General features: G+C 40.7%; 1 protein-coding gene across 1 annotated transcript in view; it reads right to left on the bottom strand.

Annotated features, from left to right (window-relative positions):
- Positions 1-19,573, bottom strand: part of LOC124805452 — a gene marked incomplete at its 5' end in the record, with an annotated part of 688,368 nt that overhangs the window by 76,241 nt on the left and 592,554 nt on the right. Inside the window, 4 exons of the mRNA XM_047266014.1 lie at positions 1,676-1,913; positions 4,236-4,388; positions 4,610-4,690; positions 14,066-14,245. Of these exons, the coding sequence (XP_047121970.1) occupies positions 1,676-1,913; positions 4,236-4,388; positions 4,610-4,690; positions 14,066-14,245 (652 nt within the window). The remainder of the gene's footprint in view (positions 1-1,675; positions 1,914-4,235; positions 4,389-4,609; positions 4,691-14,065; positions 14,246-19,573) is intronic.

Genomic DNA, 19,573 nt, shown 5'->3' with positions numbered 1-19,573 from the left:
CCCAGAGCCACCTCCACACCTGTCCCCAAACCCTCCACTTGACCATATCTGTTTACTTTCAGTCTGTTGTATTGTGCCCCCCCCCCCCCCCCCCCCCCCCAATCCACTCATCTAATTCATTGTATGCCGCATGCAGTTCTCCCTACCTGTGCCGGAAAAAGCAGTGGTGCCACATACCTATCACATTCCCTTGCGGTCTCCACTTAACAGCCTTCAGTCATCTTCTTCTTCTCTCTCCACCTGTGTTTCCCTTTCACCCAGTCCACCATACATGTCTCATCCCAGTACAGTTTCACCACCAAAACAATATACTTGACAAGGATACTTAAGCTGTGTGTGTGTGTGTGTGTGTGTGTGTGTGTGTGTGTGTGTGTGTGTGCTGTCCCCAAACCCTCCACTTGACCCCAGAAATATTTCCAATCCTGTTTAACATGCCTGTCGACCACTCAGCATTTCAACAAATGGTGAGTGGTAACCTTTACACCTTTCAATATTCACAAACATAACAAAGTGCACAAACACAAGAGACAAACTTCAATTTATTATTACTAAACCATCAACAATATTATGAAAAGGATAGAATGCTACTCACTGTAAAGATAACATGTTGAGTTACAGAGGTGCACAATTAAATACTGTTACACATTGAGCTTTTAGCCAAAGCCTCCTTCAGAAAAGAGAACACACACATTTGCTCTGGCCAGAGTGGTCGGGATGGTGGTCATGAGTGTGTGAGGTGTGCTTTGTGCTTGCTTTTACGAATGTATGTGTATTTTCTTTTCTGGTGAAGGCGTTAGCTGAAACCTCAATATGTAACAGCCTTTTCATTGTTCCTGTCTACAACTCAATGTGTGATCTATAATGTAAGTAGCAGTCTATCTTTTTCATGATATTGTTTATTTTTCCATTGTTTCATTACCAAACTATCTGTGGCATCAGTCAATATTTTCGAATACCAGAGGAAATATTTTGCATTGAATGACTAAATTGATGGAGTTGCGGTGAAGGCAGGTGTCAGAATCAAATTCTTTTGAAAACCCCTAAGAAAATGTATTTCATCATTATGAAAGCTACACATAAAGTCCTCTTCTAACCAGTCACTAAGTTTAATCTGTACATCAGTTAACCTTACATACTTGAATTAATGAGTGACTGAGATGATTCAGACAAAAGCTGTATCATTTGACATGGATTTTTTTTCTTTAGTACAAAAGTGCCACCAAAGAACTGACAAAATCAAGTGGGAAACAAAACAAGAATGATGATGTACTTCACAGAAAGATCTATTCTTAAATTCCGAGAACAGACATTTCAAGACTACTAAAGAAACACATTATTTATTCCCACTGTATCCTACATAATGACCACAATTATAAATTTAGAGCTGTTCAGCCTTATATAACAGTGTACCAAGAGCAATTTTCCCAAGCTCAATTTGTGAATGGATTATGGTGGAAAGAAGATTACACTGGTGCAGTATTACAATATTTGACACAGTCAGTGCATAATAGAGTACAGATGAAGATGTAAATGCAATTTATGAGAGTACTGTCACATCAGCCACAGAATGAAGAATAATTGTGAACAATGAAGATCACTGAACAATGGGAGAATAGTAATGAATAAATTAGTTCCTGTGCAAATGAGTTCTGCCACACACTAAATGAGGACCCACCTCTGCTACCAGTGACACCTGCAGGTCCAGGCCTTTGCTGGGTCAGCTGCTGCACTTGCAGGCTGAGCTGCTTGCGTTGCCTTGTGAGGTCTCCCACCAGCCTCTGCACTCTTCTCAACTCTGCCTCCAGTGCAGCTGTCCCACCACCTGGTTCTGTTATTGGCTGTTGCAGTTTTTGGCGTAAAATTACAAGCTCCTGTTCCAGGCGTGCATTCTCTGCTACTGTTTCTTCAAGTTTCTGCAATTATATTTTTTAATCATATCTCATGTTATGTCGGAAGCAGCTTACATCAGTTTTATGAATGATACTTTATTTATTTATGTAGTTGTTCCACTATGCATTAGTGTGCGTGCAATGTAATAATATAGAACGCATCAAAATAAAAGTTATATGATTGAAAAATATACCAAAGAAACCTAATTCCAACCATTTAAGTGACTGGTTGGAACAGTAGTATTAACATAGTTAAAACTGATTAAGAGACTGCTAAAAATGGTAAACAGAAGTAGAAGTGCAAAATTAACTGTTCTACAAGGATTTTCAACTGATATTAATGACTCAAAAACTACCAGAAAAAACAAAGGGGATGCATAAAATACATTTATTTCTCTTAAATAAGTTTTATCCAAAACATAAAAGTCTTACCAACCAAATAGTTTACTTTAAAAGAACCTTCAAAAGGGGGTGAAACTGACTGATTATGGACCTTAAATACATCAGAAGCCAATAAAATTATTATTACTTTGTTTCAGAGCATCAGCAACGAGCTGTAGTCATACAATTTTTGGTCTTTATTTCCTCTTGCTCTAACAGATCATAAAATTAGAAAAAGAAAAAGCTGTGTTGGTCAATTTCACCCCACCTGGGGGTGAGGCTGACCAATTATCTTTTATGCAATAATTGTGGATTGTTTATGACTCTAGGGTGACTTTAATTATTCTGAATACTTTATCAATAACTGAAAAATGTACCTGCATAACAATTAAATTTTAATACTAATATCGGAGTAACATACAAAGAAAGATTAAGGACAAAAAAAATGTGATCACAAATTTGCTTTATGAACATCTGAAGAAACATACACACTTCTTCTTTAGCACTAAAAACTGGATGACTGCCTTGTGTTTTAACATGATGACTGTGAATCCTGTTTATCATGGTTCCTTTGGAAATTTTATACGCTCAGCTAGCCTTGTTAATTCTTAGTTTTCCTTTTAGTATTTCTGTGAGACATAGTCCAAAAATATACAGGATACATTTCCTTACTTCACCCAATTTTCATTTGTACACCCGCAGCATTTTCACACTGACAACTCTTATGATCTCAACTGTATGATGTAACAGACAAAACCACAAACCACATCACAAATTCAAAATTTAACATACAGACACTTGTAACAATGATTTCCCCACTGCTGAATCCATTTTGTCACAATTTTGCTGGATTCATTAGATCACATTTTTGCTGCATTCATGAATACTTTTTTTTTGTAAAAGAACTGCTTGGGAAAAGAATGTCAACGTCACCCGAATCAACGAAGAATTTGCAAAGTTTTATTTGTGTGTCTATAAATAGTTAAACATAATAGATTAAAATTCAGTTATTGTTCTGCTTGTCATTGTGAATGGTCAATGCATGAGAGACCTAGACACATGAGTTGTTTTATGTCAGTTAAATAAATAAAAGTTTTAACACACTAAATATGTTTTAAAAAATTGTCCTTCTGAAAATGATTAGTATTCAGATATAGGTTCAGAATACTAGAAATTTAGCCATTGCCATGAGTTAACAATTTTCAAACAATTAATATAATAGCTAAAATAAAAAAAATTTCACCATCAGTGTGTCGTTATTTAACATATAATGTTTTTTGAATTTCAACCAATGTCACACCATGTGATGGGAATTCAGAGTAATATTAATTCACATCTTGTACCTAGCAGTATGCAAATAGAATACCAAACCCTTCTACAGTATTCTTGTTAGTTGTCATATGTGCTTCTAACATAATGTTTTATGCTTGCAAATAATCTGCTAAAAAAATTACTGCAACAGTTGTAAAATGTTCTTTGAGATGGTGAGTTGGAGGGCTCTGCTCATAATGCTCCAAACATTCACAATTGGAAAGATATCTGGTGACCTTATGGCCAAAGTAGGGACAAGCTGTAGAAACTCTTGCTACATGGGAGTGGGCATTATATTGCTGAAATGTAGCCCCACAATGGCTTGCCGTGAAGGGCAACAAAACAGGACGAAGAACATCATCGATGTACCTGTGTGCTGTAAAGATGCCACAGACAGCAACAAAAGGGATGCTGCTATGAAATGAAAAGGCACCCTAAACCATCAGTCCTGTTTGTCGGGTTGTATGGTGGGTAACAGTCAGGTTGGTAAATGACAGCTGTCTGGGGCATCTCCAGAGATGTCTTTGGCTGGAATATCATTATCTTCAGTGATGAGACCCACTTCGAATGGGCCTCAATGACCAGCCATTTTTAAAATCAAACCTACTCCGCAGATTTTGCTATCACTAAAATGCATTTCTCAAATCTATTTACCTTGGAATTGTGTGCAAGTAAGAGGCGAACACGGCTCAGCTCTCTTTCCAGTGCTCGTTGTTGCTTACGGAAGTGCTCCACTTCAACTGGTGAGAAATGACTGTTGTTCTGAAGCTTGTGCCGAAGACCAGCTAGGGCTCTCTCTAGCAGTTCCTGCACATTTCAATTCTTTATTGGCAATAAAATATAAATGACTTTTTTTTAATTTCACAAGAAAAAATTATGAATAGTCAAACTGGAATATTAGTGAAAATACAAAAATATTAATTGTGAAAAAAATGCATAACAAAGTAATAACTCCTGTTTAGGGCAATGATTTGTGTACTTCTACAAGAAAACTTTGACTGTAACAGTTCCAACCACTAAAAAATCACCTTATCCTGTTGAAGACTCTGCAATGTGCTGGATTCCTCTTGCAGCAACCGGTCCAAGCGATATAACTGCTGCACTTTAGCCTGTTTTGAAATAAATAGAATAACAAAGTCAAGGTGCTACAAAAAATGTATTTCCACAAATCTTATGTCACTGTTTACAAGAAATAACGTTACACATCAATTAAAACACTTCTGATTCTGAATGTAACATAAGAAATTGCTAATTAACTAATATCATTCAGAATTGTTTGAAATTCTTGTTTATTCTTCTTCCATATAGAAAGGAACAACAAATGAGAACATGGATACAAACATAGAAACAATCTATGTACTGATATGAGCAGTTGCTGACAATAAGTACGAAAATAATATGAGAGTGAGTGCCTGCTGCACTGTGCTTATAAAGAAGAGGGCTCCAGTAAATACAAAGTGGAAGCAATGCCATGTGCACAAGTCATGTGGCACACTCCAGGTGGCCTCTGATGGACAATCTGCGCAGATGCTGTTGGTAAAATATTTGAAGGGTAATGCACTAGTGGCCTGGTACTGCGGTACCCATCCAGGCATTACATACAGGGTTATAGCACCCCCTCCCCCCTCGGGGAAAGGTACCACAAACTGTGCCAACAGTGGAGGTACTGGCCACTCAGGGGCGGTTGTGTGGGAGGTCCCAAGGTGCTTGAACAGCCAGTGGCGGAATTGTCAGTGGCAGCAAAGCATCACTGAAAGGCCCAAAAGCAGATGCCAGGGGACTGGACCCCACAGGAGAGGCAGGAGGTGGCAACACCTACAAGGGAGGCAGGCCTGCCGCCTCCTCCCCCCCCCCCCTTTCCCCCCAACAGCAGGGAAGACCCACAAGACTGGGACAGGTGCTGAGGGAAGAGGCAGAGGTGGTGGCAGTGGATCCGCAGCTCTCAACATGGCACATGGATACACCTGGTCATGATGGTGCACCACCAAGCTATAACTGGTGCACACCATACAGATGCCATGGCCTCAGCAGCTGTGGATTGTGGCTGGACTTGAGTTTGGTCAGTGGCCAAAATCCTGAGACCAGACTGCAGAGCCAGGAGCGAGCCACAATGGATGAATGGGTGTCAGTGGGGCAGCATAAGCAGGTGCAGGATCGTGCGTGGCTGGCAACACTGGAGCATTCTGGCCAGATTCTGATCCCCCACTGGTACAAACCTATAGGAACTCAAGAAGTGTGTTCAGGCATCATCTGTGGAGAACTCCACAACATACTTCTTCATTTGAACCCTGAATGGGTGAACGACACGTTCCACCTCACTGTTCGATTGGGGATGAAAAGCACGAGTATTCACATGGGGAATACCTTGACAGGTACAGAAATTGTGAAAGGTCTAAGACACAAACAGTGGAGGTTTATCTACCACAACCATATAAGGCAATCATTCAATAGAAAATACTTTGGAGTGGACCTGAATCATATCTGCAGCTGACATCAAAGGACAGGGTAACATATGGAAATTTAGAGGAACAATCACAACCAACAACCAGTAAGAATGTAGGAAAGGTCCTACAGATCAACATGACTGCATTCCTGTGGAAGCTGTGGTGTGGGTGGGCCACAGAGAAAGCATCACCTGAGGTGCTGCCTGTTGGGTAGCATTCTGAGAGCAGACTGCAACAAGACACACAATGTCACCGTCAATTCCGGGACAAAATACGTGCCACAGGGCAATAACTGTTTATGTGAGACCTTCCCTTCCCCCAACGTCCCTTATTTAGGAGCTGAAGCACATCCCACCATAGGAAAGCCACAATCACACTAAGAGTACAGGATAGCTAGGATCACAACCCTAGCTAAGAGAACAACACCATGAAATACCGAAAGGCAGTGATAGGAGGCAAAATAGTTATGCAAAGGATCAAAAGCCATGCCCAGAGGCTTGTCCAGCAACCATGTCAAATGAGTGAACAGCTTGACACAATGCCAGATCAGTAGGGACAGACACTGCAATCTGGGCCCTTCCACTATACATTGAACCTCAAAATCTACGAGAAAACAAAGGATTCATTCTGATTAAAAGTAGTATCCAGCCCCATTGAAATCTGGAACAGCACATCAGCATTGGCATGCTGTGCAGTAGGCTGAAAATGTATTCATAGTTGTAGTGAAACAGAAACAAGTCCCAACATTGGAGGTGATGTGCTGTTTTGTCGGGCAACAAAGCAGACAGATCAAACAATGAAACCAAGAATTTATGGTCCGTAATGAGTGGGGTTGAGTGTTTTTGATGTGTAAGCTGTTGGGTGTTCAGAATCATCTGCATACCGATGTACCCCGAGTCCATACTGAGAAGTGTCCATAACCAAAACCAGGCGATGGCCAGGAGGGAAAATAGCCAAACAAGGAATCAAAAGTACTTTATATTCCAAAAGCATGAACGTACTCTTGCAGGCTGGTATCCACTGAAGAGGTATGTTCTTGTGTAGCAACTCATGGAAGGGATTGGACCAACATGGTTGCACTCAGAATGAATATGTGATAATAAGCAGTTTTACCTAGAAATTCTTAAGAGTTCCTTGACATCTATAGGGTGAGGCAGAGCCATGACAGCAGTGGCATGATGAAGTAAAGGCTTAGCATCATCCTGAGAAACTTCAATCCTGAAATACACAATGGATGGCTGAAAGAAGTGTGACATGACCGAGCTGCATTTCAACCCTGCAGTCTGTAAGACCATGAACAAGGTGCAAAAGTTACATGAATTCCCTTCCGTTGATGTACTCATCACGATTTCATTAAGATAGTTGATGCAGCCCGGAACAGACATCATCAATTGTTCCACAAATACTGAAATACTGCCAGGGAACTAGCCACATCAAGTGGGAGGCAGTAATATTGGTGCAACATGAAGGGGGTGTTAATCACAAGGAGCCATTTAGAATCCCCATCTGTTGGAACCTGTAAATAGTCTGCAGATAAATCAGTTTTGGAGAAAAACTGGCTCCTGGGAAGTTTAGCCAATAACCAGATGGGGCCTTTAAGTGTCAATGATAGACTGAGTATAACTGAAACTTTGGAGTCACCATAGAGGCGAAGCTGGCCAGTAGCTTTTTAAAAATCACAAGTGGGCTCGATCACTCAGATGGTTCAAATGGCTCTGAGCACTATGCGAATTAACTTCTGAGGTCATCAGTCACCTAGAACTTAGAACTAATTAAGCCTAACTAAACTAAGGACATCACACACATCCATGCCCGAGGCAGGATTCGAACCTGCAAGCATAGCGGTCGCTCAGTTCCATCGATCTCACCCGATGTAATAAGCTGTATGACCCCCAACATCAGCCTGTTTAATTCTGCTTTCACTTGATCACCCAGAGGCAATGGAATATCGCATACTCGAAAGTAAAAAAAGATGCCGTTGCACTATAGGTTTTACAGTAATGTGTGCCACAAAATTAGTGGCACAACCTGACCCACTGGGAAATGAGAATCTAACTGCTGGAAAGACACCTGGCATAAATGAGGTGCACCATATGAATGGAAAAACCAAAAGCATTGAAAGAAGCCACACTGACAAATTTGCAGTGTCAGCATACCACATCTTTATGCATAGTGGAAGCCATAAACAGCCCCAAAACTGGAATATGCTGCTTGTTGTAACTCACCAAACATCAAATAACAGGAGGCAACACCAGAGATCCCAAATCCTCATAAGTTTGTGAGTTCATTAAATCATGGCTTCACCCATGTCCACTTGTAGTCTGGCCATATTGTCACCACTTGCATTCAATAAACAATTTGTTATGATTTGTAAGCGCTGGTGACACACAATTAACATCCATGATCATGACAGCAGGAGGAGGCTGCGAATGACACACATGCCCCGTATGTTCTTTTTGTCGACAGTTGTCACAAGTTGCCCGGCGCTCATGGTGCGCAAGGCAGTATGGCCAAGAGGGGAGTGCAGAGCAGTGCCATTGCTGTGGTTTCATGGTGGTGATTGTTGTTGCACTGTGGTACAACACTGTCCTACATGGTGATGACACCTGAGTTGTACAGCCGTCACATCGTTCTCCCCCCCTAGAACCGACTGATGCCCGACAACCAGGAACAGAAGCCACCGCAGTGACGTTATACCAGATCTCAATCTGATCATCTGCAGCATGACATACTTCAAACTTGCGACAACTGTCGACAAAAAGAACATACGGGGCCTGTGTGTCATTCGCAGCCTCCTCCTACTGTCATGATCATGGATGTTAATTGTCAGTCAGTGTGCTCCCTGCCGCCGTTGGATAAGCAGCTGCAGCAGCAAGTCATATACTCCTAGCTCACTCATTTGTTACATAGTTTAATTCTTAATTTCTTTGCGTGTTTTTGGTACTTGCATTGTTTAATTCATAAATTTCAGGCATATTATAGTATTTGAGAGTTGTAGCATCATGTTTTAGTACCTGAATAGTGTAAATTTGCGTAGTCGTTTGTCTTCTGTTTTTGTTTTGAACGACCAGTGTCGCTTGGTAAGTCAGTGTGCTCCCTGCCACCGTTGGATAAGCAGCTGCAGCAGCAAGTCGTATATTCCTAGCTCACTCATTTGTTCCATAGTTTAATTCTTAATTTCTTTGCGTGTTTTTGGTACTTCCATTGTCTAATTCATAAATTTCGGGCGTATTATAGTATTTGAGAGTTGTAGCATCGCATTTTAGTACTTGAATAGTGTAAAATCGCGTAGTCTCCTTCCGCCGCCGAGCAGTGTGTCAGCAGTGCGCAAGTAGCAGCATTACTGCATTTACTAGGCAATCTTGTATTTTAATAACCGTTTAGATTTTGTGTCGATCTGTTTGCGCTCTCTGTAGATTAGTTCAGACGTTCTTTGCACAACAGTTTTTAGCACGGATAGGGACTGCAACTGCTGTGTTCGGATGCAGGCTGAGTTGGCATCCCTTCGCTCCCAGCTTCAGGCAGTGTTGGCTTCGGTCACACAGCTTGAGGCTGTTGCCAATGGGCATCACTGTGGGGGTCCGGATGGGGGTTTGTCGGGGACGGCCAGCTCATCCCACGCATCCCCCGATCGGACTACGACTCTGGTTGCCCGGGATACTGCCCGCATTGAGGCTGATCCCTCACCTGCGGTAGAGTGGGAGGTCGTCTCAAGGTGTGGCAGGGGGCGAAAGACATTCCGGAGGGCTGAACGGAAGGCCTCTCCAGTTTGGTTGGTTGGTTGGTTGGTTCCGCGACCGTGTGGGCTGCAGATTCCTCGACTTGCGCCATAGGGTGGTGGGGTTTCGGGTTCCACTGGATAGGGCAGGAGTCCACTACACGCAGCAAGCGGCTACACGGGTAGCGTGGGCTGGGTGGTTTTTTAGGTTAGATGGCCTTGGGTAAGTACAGAAAAGGCAACAGCCTCAACGGGTGCAGGGCAAAGTCAGGAACGCGGGGACCAAGCAGCAATCGGTATTGTAATTGTAAACTGTCGAAGCTGCGTTGGTAAAGTACCGGAACTTCAAGCACTGATAGAAAGCACTGAAGCTGAAATCATTATAGGTACAGAAAGCTGGCTGAAGCCAGAGATAAATTCTGCCAAAATTTTTACAAAGGTACAGACGGTGTTTAGAAAGGATAGACTGCATGCAACCGGTGGTGGAGTGTTTGTCGCTGTTAGTAGTAGTTTATCCTGTAGTGAAGTAGAAGTGGATAGCTCCTGTGAATTATTATGGGTGGAGGTTACACTCAACAACCGAGCTAGGTTAATAATTGGCTCCTTTTACTGACCTCTCGACTCAGCACCATTAGTGGCAGAAAAACTGAGAGAAAATTTGGAATACATTTCACATAAATTTTCTCACCATGTTATAGTCTTAGGTGGAGATTTCAATTTACCATATATAGACTGGGACACTCAGATGTTTAGGACGGGTGGTAGGGACAGAGCATCGAGTGACATTATACTGAGTGCACTATCCGAAAATTACCTCGAGCAATTAAACAGAGAACCGACTCGTGGAAATAACATCTTGGACCTACTGATAACAAACAGACCCGAACTTTTCGACTCTGTATGTGCAGAACAGGGAATCAGTGATCATAAGGCCGTTGCAGCATCCCTGAATATGGAAGTTAATAGGAATATTAAAAAAGGGAGGAAGGTTTATCTGTTTAGCAAGAGTAATAGAAGGCAGATTTCAGACTACCTAAGAGATCAAAACGAAAATTTCTGTTCCGACACTGACAATGTTGAGTGTTTATGGAAAAAGTTCAAGGCAATCGTAAAATGCGTTTTAGACAGGTACATGCCGAGTAAAACTGTGAGGGATGGGAAAAACCCACCGTGGTACAACAACAAAGTTAGGAAACTACTGCAAAAGCAAAGAGAGCTTCACTCCAAGTTTAAAACAGCCAAAACCTCTCAGAGAAACAGAAGCTAAATGATGTCAAAGTTAACGTAAGGAGGGCTATGCGTGAAGTGTTCAGTTAATTCGAAAGTAAAATTCTATGTACCGACTTGACAGAAAATCCTAGGAAGTTCTGGTCTTACGTTAAATCAGTAAGTGGCTCGAAACAGAATATCCAGACACTCCGGGATGATGATGGCATTGAAACAGAGGATGACACATGTAAAGCTGAAATACTAAACACCTTTTTCCAAAGGTGTTTCACAGAGGAAGACCGCACTGCAGTTCCTTCTCTAAATCCTCACACAAACGAAAAAATGGCTGACATCGAAATAAGTGTCCAAGGAATAGAAAAGCAACTGGAATCATTCAACAGAGGAAAGTCCACTGGACCTGACGGGATACCAATTCGATTCTACACAGAGTACGCGAAAGAACTTGCCCCCCTTCTAACAGCCGTGTACCGCAAGTCTCTAGAGGAACGAAAGGTTCCAAATGATTGGAAAAGAACACAGGTAGCCCCAGTCTTCAAGAAGGGTCGTCGAGCAGATGCGCAAAACTATAGACCTATATCTCTGACGTCGATCTGTTGTAGAATTTTAGAACATGTTTTTTGCTTGAGTATCATGTTGTTTTTGGAAACCCAGAATCTACTATGTAGGAATCAACATGGATTCCGGAAACAGCGATCGTGTGAGACCCAACTCGCTTTATTTGTTCATGAGACCCAGAAAATATTAGATACAGGCTCCCAGGTAGATGCTATTTTTCTTGACTTCTGGAAAGCGTTTGATACAGTTCCGCACTGTCGCCTGATAAACAAAGTAAGAGCCTACAGAATATCAGACCAGCTGTGTGGCTGGATTGAAGAGTTTTTAGCAAACAGAACACAGCATGTTGTTATCAATGGAGAGACGTCTACAGACGTTAAAGTAACCTCTGGCGTGCCACAGGGGAGTGTTATGGGACCATTGTTTTTCACAATATATATAAATGACCTAGTAGATAGTGTCGGAAGTTCCATGCGGATTTTCACGGATGATGCTGTAGTATACAGAGAAGTTGCAGCATTAGAAAATTGTAGCAAAATGCAGGAAGATCTGCAGCGGATAGGCACTTGGTGCAGGGAGTGGCAACTGACCCTTAACATAGACAAATGTAATGTATTTCGAATACATAGAAAGAAGGATCCTTCATTGTATGATTATATGATAGTGGAACAAACACTGGTAGCAGTTACTTCTGTAAAATATCTGGGAGTATGCGTGTGGAACGATTTGAAGTGGAATGATCATATAAAATTAATTGTTGGTAAGGCGGGTACCAGGTTGAGATTCATTGGGAGAGTCCTTAGAAAATGTAGTCCATCAACAAAGGAGGTGGCTTACAAAACACTCGTTCGACCTATACTTGAGTATTGCTCATCAGTGTGGGATCTGTACCAGGTCGGGTTGACAGAGGAGATAGAGAAGACCCAAAGAAGAGCGGCGCGTTTCGTCACAGGGTTATTTGGTAACTGTGATAGCATTACGGAGATGTTTAACAAACTCAAGTGGCAGACTCTGCAAGAGAGGTGCTCTGCATCACGGTGTAGCTTGCTCGCCGGGTTTCGAGAGGGTGCGTTTCTGGATGAGGTATCGAATATATTGCTTCCCCCTACTTATACCTCCCGAGGAGATCACGAATGTAAAATTAGAGAGATTAGAGTGCGCATGGAGGCTTTCAGACAGTCGTTCTTCCCGCGAACCATACGCGACTGGAACAGGAAAGGGAGGTAATGACAGTGGCACATAAAGTGCCCTCCATCACACACCGTTGGGAGGCTTGCGGAGTATAAATGTAGATGTAGATGTAGATGTAGATTGAGCAATATATAACACTTCAGGCAAAGATGGATCTTTGCACTGTTGTGTGTGTTGACACAGTTCCTCGTTCAGAGCCAACAGAATGACTGTGTCACAAACCGTAGAATCAGCATAGGAATCGTGACAAGCATCGATAACAAACTGACATTTGCAACTGAGACTGCGGATTTGGTTGCCCGAGCCTGGTAGAACTAGTGGGGTTCTACACAAGCCGCAATGACATATGAACAGTTATAGTGATAATTTGAGAACAACCTACACATTTTGTTGAATAAAAGTGATGTAGGTTCCCGGTGTGGGGCTAACTGGTAGATCTGAGGAGAAATCAAAGAAAGGAACAAAGCATCAGTCTCATAAGCCTCCCTGTCTTTGGCCACATCATCACAAGGGAGAAAGGGTGGTGAGTATGCCAAAGGCGTGGGTGCTCGCACAGTGAATGTGGCCGACAATCTCACGATGGCAATCATAAGAGCCTCCTTCTGCTTGAGGACTGGCTCTGTGGCCAGAAGAACAGAAGGAACAACTGACAGACTGAGCACACAGAAGTGAACACCACACTCATTGCCAACTGTGTCGTAATATAAGACAGAAACAAAAGCGTAGTCACAATGAACCAAAGTTTATTCTTCTTCCACGTACAAGTGAACAACAGCTGAGAACTTAGACACAAACATAGAAACAATCCAGGTACTGATACAAGCAGCTGCTAACATTAAGTGAGTGCCCGCTGCACAGCACTTGAAAGACCAGGACTGTGGTGGACAGAGCAGCAGATGCCGTGCTGTGTGCACGAGTCGTGTCAGTCATTATAGGTGGCCTCTGGTGGCTGGCCCTCACAGATGCCATTGGCAACAGGAGAGCACGGGAGAAAAGCAGTAAGTCAAACAGTGTTCGCAATTTCTGAATGCTTACAATAATATGAACTTGAAAAGGAAATCACATAATATGAATCTTCTTAAAACTTAAATTCAACAACATTGTTCTTCAATTGATTGACAACTTGCAGTCAACTCACTATCTAGTCAATGAATACAACACATATAATGTACATATATAGAGTTAATTAGCATTTGAGAGCCTTCTCTTTCATTGTTGCACATCTAACTACATTATCTGCCACGAATTTGATTGTAAATTGTCATAAGCTGTTGTTTGGTATTACAAGATCATAGCAGTTTCCAGGAAATCTTTGGTTGAGGATGAACAGAGAAGTGAACACTTACCTGAAGTTGAGTTCGGTCAGGACTGAGTCGGTCCCAGTCACGTCGCTCCTCTGCTAATAGGCGTTTCTCTTGGACTTTCTGATTAAATTCCAGTCTCTCCCTAGCACTGGGTCCTCTATACAGTGACCCGAGCTTTACCATATTATCGACAAGATTCACGAGAGGCTTTCCCTTTTCATACTGTGAAAAAATGTACACTATTACTCATGCGTGCACTATAGGTACTCAGCATAAATAAATTGCAGAGACAATGTAATCTCAGCTAAAATTCCATGCTAGTATTACTCGATATACATATATTTTTTAATATAAGTCAGTAGTAATCAAACATGAAAGTTTTACAGTGTAAAGCAAGCATAATTTTTTAAGATATCCTAAATCCTCAGAGGTCTTTTCCCTATTAAAATAATCTATTCTAAAAGCAAAACCTTTTTCAAACATTCATTCTCAAGAAATTATTCCAAATGAAGCAGTGAAAAGAGATGCGTTCAATAGTAGTGCCACTTACGAAACTTCCCAATTCTTGCAATGGCTTGCTTGTAACAATGTAACATTTTCTTGGTACAAAGTTATTTCTATCAAGGAAGCAGCACAAACAAGCAGGCTACAAGGGCAATATTGTTCTTTTGATGAATATCCTCCACAGCATAACAACAAGAAACATGGTGCTTGTTTCACCATAAATGTACTGTGCAATCTACTGAAGGGAAATGCCTTATTATTCTGCATTCATTTGACTTAAACAAAGTAATACTGATCCAGCTTTCATGCTCTCCCCACTCTTATCCTCACTTCAACACTACTAATTTGCCACAGGGCAGTACAGCATCAATGAAGTAATGACATGGAATTTAAAGAAAGTGGTACATCCATCATCTTAAGTTAGTTTAGAGTAGTTGCTTGTCCCCTGTTCAGGTACGTATGAACCCCATAGCTGATTCAAAACTGACAGATGTTGTAAAATATACTATGTGGAGAACTGTGTTTAGGGATAAAATTGATGGTTTTTGAAACATCAGACCATTATAAAAATCAGCTGAGGGATACTAAAGTATTTAAGCATATTTTCTTATTTTTAATGTGAAAGCCTGCTTTTATTAACTATTTCAGTCACTGTCTATTTCCTTACAGTGTCGAAAGAAAAATTGATGTGGGGAATAGAGTATTCAACACAAATTATCAAAGTGTATGGCATTTGCACTATAGATGTCTCCCTCTATGGAACAACGATAGTTATAGGTGTTTGATTGCTGAAGCACACCTAACAGTTACCACACATGAAGATGATAAAATGCTGTCTTGAAATTGATTTTAGATACATGAGATAAACATTACAACAAAATTAAAAAATACAGCATAAGGAAATTTACTTTTACTGGAGTAAATAAACAACAGTTGGAAATGCTATGGATATGTAAAGTTGATAGAAAAAAAACAGGAATAGAGAGGGGGGACGGGGGAGGGGGGGAGGGGGAGGGGGGGAAGGTGGGAGGGGGGAGGTGGGAGGGGGGAGGGGGGGAGGGAGGGGGAGAGAGGGAGAGAGAGAGAGAGAGAGAGAGAGAGAGAGAGAGAGAGACTTTATCAGTTCAAATAAATTTCAAAGCGAAAAACATATTGTGATATAGAAGATGGAAAACGGTAATTTTTTTGGCAGAAAATAAAATAGCATTAACAGTTCCTTTTGGAAACAAACAAGATCCTTTTAGAAACAAACAACATTAATTTTAACAGGAAAATTACAGCTAATGGCAACTAAGTTCAATAAGTTAACACTGACAGTGAGATAAGAGCATACCAGTATCACAGTAACTCAGTGATAAGAATCTAAATCTACGTCTTTACTCCAAGGAACATTGAAGTGGAAGCCAGATGGTACTTTTTATTGTATCAAGTACAGCATTAAGACTTCCCATTTATTTGCTATAACTGATAAATACATGGAAGGAGGGGTGGGGTTCTGAAGAATTTTCATGGTTCTTGAAGTTTTCTAAGTAGGTGACTGTGAGATGCATGGCATCTTTCTTCAAGTGTCTATCATTTAAGATTTCCTAACATTTGAGTTACACTTTCTTAATAGTTACACAATTCTATGACTACCTGCACCATCTGCCTTTTTATATGCTTGACATTTCCCAATATGCTATCTACTGACTGTAGCCTCCCATTTTATTTACTTGTATGATCACTCCATTTCATACTTCTATTGTTCCCAAAATTTGCATGAAAAAAGAATCTCAAGTTGTGACTCACTCTAGTAGTAAAGAGTACCACACTTTTATGTTTTGGAAAGAGCACAACTTTGCACTTCTATATTAAGAGAAAGTTGCCAAGTTTTGCACAAGGCCAATATTTAGTTGAGATCCAGCCAGAATTCCTGCATAGATAAATTCAACATATTCACAAAAACTGAATAAAAAGTCTTTTGAAAATCTAGATATACAAAATGAAACTGATATCCCTATCCACGGCACTAAGTATTTCAAGGCCGAGGAGTGAGAGTTAAGTTCTGTATCATTAATGTTTTCGCAAACCACATTGATTTCTGTAACAAACTAACTAACCGACTGACACCCGTGTCATCCTCAGCTGATAGGTGTCACTTGATGTGGATATGGAGGGGCATGTGGTCAGAACAATGCGCTCCCCACCCTTGTCAGTTTTCATGACTGGAGCTGCTACTTCTCAGACAAGTAGCTCCTCAATTGGCTTCACAAGGACTGTGTGCACTTTGCTTGTCGACAGCACTTGACAGACCCAGATGGTTACCCATTGAAGAGCTGCCCAAGCCTGACAGCACTTAACTTCTGTGATCTGCTGGGAACCAGTGTTACCACAGTGGCAAGGCCACTGGCAACACTGATTTCCTTCGAGAAGATTATTTTGTTCCAGGGAGGTCATAACACTTCACCGCTGAGTTTGTTCTAATATTCTGGTACAAATAGTTGTAAGTGATACAGGATTGTAATTCTGTTGATAAGTTCTACTTTGGTTTGCAGGTGGGTTTGAGCTGTGGTCTTTTCCAGTTATAGGAAACATATGTCTGCTCAAGGTATTGCCAGCAATTTACTTGGAAACAGACCTCACTGGGGCTCCACTGGGCTGTGAGGCCCTATAGTTTCGGTAATTACTAAGTCACTCATCTTAACCATGTTACAGCTCTTAAATGATGGCAGTATTCCTGGAGTTTCATTTATGAAAAGAGGGTTGAAAATAGAATATTTGTTATTTTCTATTTTTATCTCTGTCTCATTTACAAGTGTGTGAACACTGATTTAGTGCCACTGACAATCTTAACACATGAACAAAGTTTCTTAAGAGTTTTCAGACAGGTCCTGTTATAATATTTTGCTATGATAGTTACTGAAGACTTCATGCATTGTCCTCTTGATATATGAACATATATTCAATGAAAATCTGCCTATCTGCAGATTTGCACTTCATTGCTGTTTGCTGTTTCTTAACAAGGCTCCTAATATTGTCTGTAAACCAAGAAAGAACTCTACTTTATTTATTTACCCTGCTAAATTGATACATTTATAAAACTGGGTTGACTATTTGTATGACCTTGGGCCACTGTCCTTTTGCATGTTCACTGCCTGAATCAAATGATTTTCACACTTGCTTCAGAAAAGAGGTAATCTCATTGTTATCCATCTTATTGAAAATGTGTAATGAAAACAAGATTACATGTATTACAATGGCTTTCTTCTTTTCCCTAATGTGTATTCTGTCTATAGTCCAATTAAAATTACTTGATGGTTGACATCTGTAACTTGTCGCTACACTGTTGTCACATCAGCTGCCAGCTACAATTCATTTACAGGTTACACACAAACACAGCAGGTCACTTCACAAATGCTGTTAATGTGTAATGTACAGTAATGTTGGAAGCAGCCACTGCAAGGTATGTCGGAAATGCGAGATGCTCTGTTGATGGCTTATTTTAAGTGACCAAATGACTAATGACTGAACTGCAGCATGTAGCTAAGCCAACCACAATTTTGTGATGTGCAATGTGTCAGAGAAGATGGTGGGCAATAATCTGCACAATCATTTAGTTCACTGCAATCAAACCTAAACTCTACGGAGAAATTCAAGACACAAAAACTTCAGTTAAAGTGCTAAAAGCAAAATGTAATTTCTTGCTATCATTCTTAACCAGAACCTAGCCACACACTGGTTACACAAACTGCTGCATTACTAACTGATGAACAATCCTTACTTGCACTTTTCTGCAGATTATAGGCAACAGGAAGATACCAAACAAAAAAAGAATGAAAGGAAGAAAAATAAGGGCAAATTAAAGAGACAATACAATGGTGAAAATGACATGGTAAAGAATCAGAATTTAAAAAATGGCATGTAAACCAATTATCTAAATAAAAATAATAATCAAACTATTTTGATTTGATAGAGAAATAAAAAAAATTCACTATATTTGATGAAATTCGAACATATGACCTTCTACATGTCAGGTTTATATGCTAATCATTGCAATATGCCACAATACTGGGTTAAGTAGTTATAGTTATGAATGTGGTGACCTAGCCGTAATGATAAATTGCCGCCTTAAAAAATTCGGCTCCACACATTGTCATGCAAAGTTTTTTAATGTAAGACAATCTCTGTGATTACGACAACCATGTATGTGATGAATCACATACTGTGCAGAAGTATCTAGTAATGTTTTGCTACCTCTGTATATGAAATGTATGTGTTTCACTAGCATGACGGTGTGTGTGTGTGTGTGTGTGTGTGTGTGTGTGTGTGTACGCGTGTTGTTTTGCTGTGTTTATCATGTGTGGTGAAATATGAAATAAAAATGCCAGACTCATGATTCAGAAGCCAAACACATAAAGAAAGAATGAGAAACAAGGAACTGGACGTGAACTGACCAATTGTTGTGGTAGTGTGGCAATGGTTTGGGCATGGCATTGAGCACTACGATTCGAGGAAACCAGCTCCAACGCGTGAAATGTCAATTATCAAGTAATTCTAAATGGACAATAGTATGAGATCCTTGTTTTTATGATATGGTACATTAATTTTTTTTTATTTAACTTTGTGGTCAGACGTCCATCCTGATGCCACAGTTGTCAAGGTACTCTATGGGAATGAAGTTTTGCACACCAAAGTCTGTGAATTGTGAAAAGTTAATTGTGTGTGTTATATTTTAATTGTTTATGTATTATATTCTTTCAGGTAGAATTTAGAAGGACCAGCCCACTGTTTGCCTAAATAAGTGTGGGAAACCATCTAAAACCCACACTCGTGGTCTTCAATCTGCCACATGGATTTGATTGAGGCCTGGCTCACCTCCTTGCCTTCACAAGCTAGCGTACATTACACAAGCAGGTTGGACTTTTTATAGTGTGCACAGAGGTATTTAAGAATTTCATTTTCCACACACTCCACATGTTAATGGAACATAGGTATCATGAGAAATACCCCATTGTCCATTTCATAGGTGTTTGCGGATTATGAGTGTAGATGCAGAAACCTGCTGAA

This window comes from Schistocerca piceifrons, chromosome 7 (genome assembly GCF_021461385.2).
Source record: "Schistocerca piceifrons isolate TAMUIC-IGC-003096 chromosome 7, iqSchPice1.1, whole genome shotgun sequence".
Classification (NCBI taxonomy): Eukaryota; Metazoa; Arthropoda; class Insecta; order Orthoptera; family Acrididae; genus Schistocerca; species Schistocerca piceifrons.
This window is presented reverse-complemented; position numbering and strand designations above follow the sequence as displayed.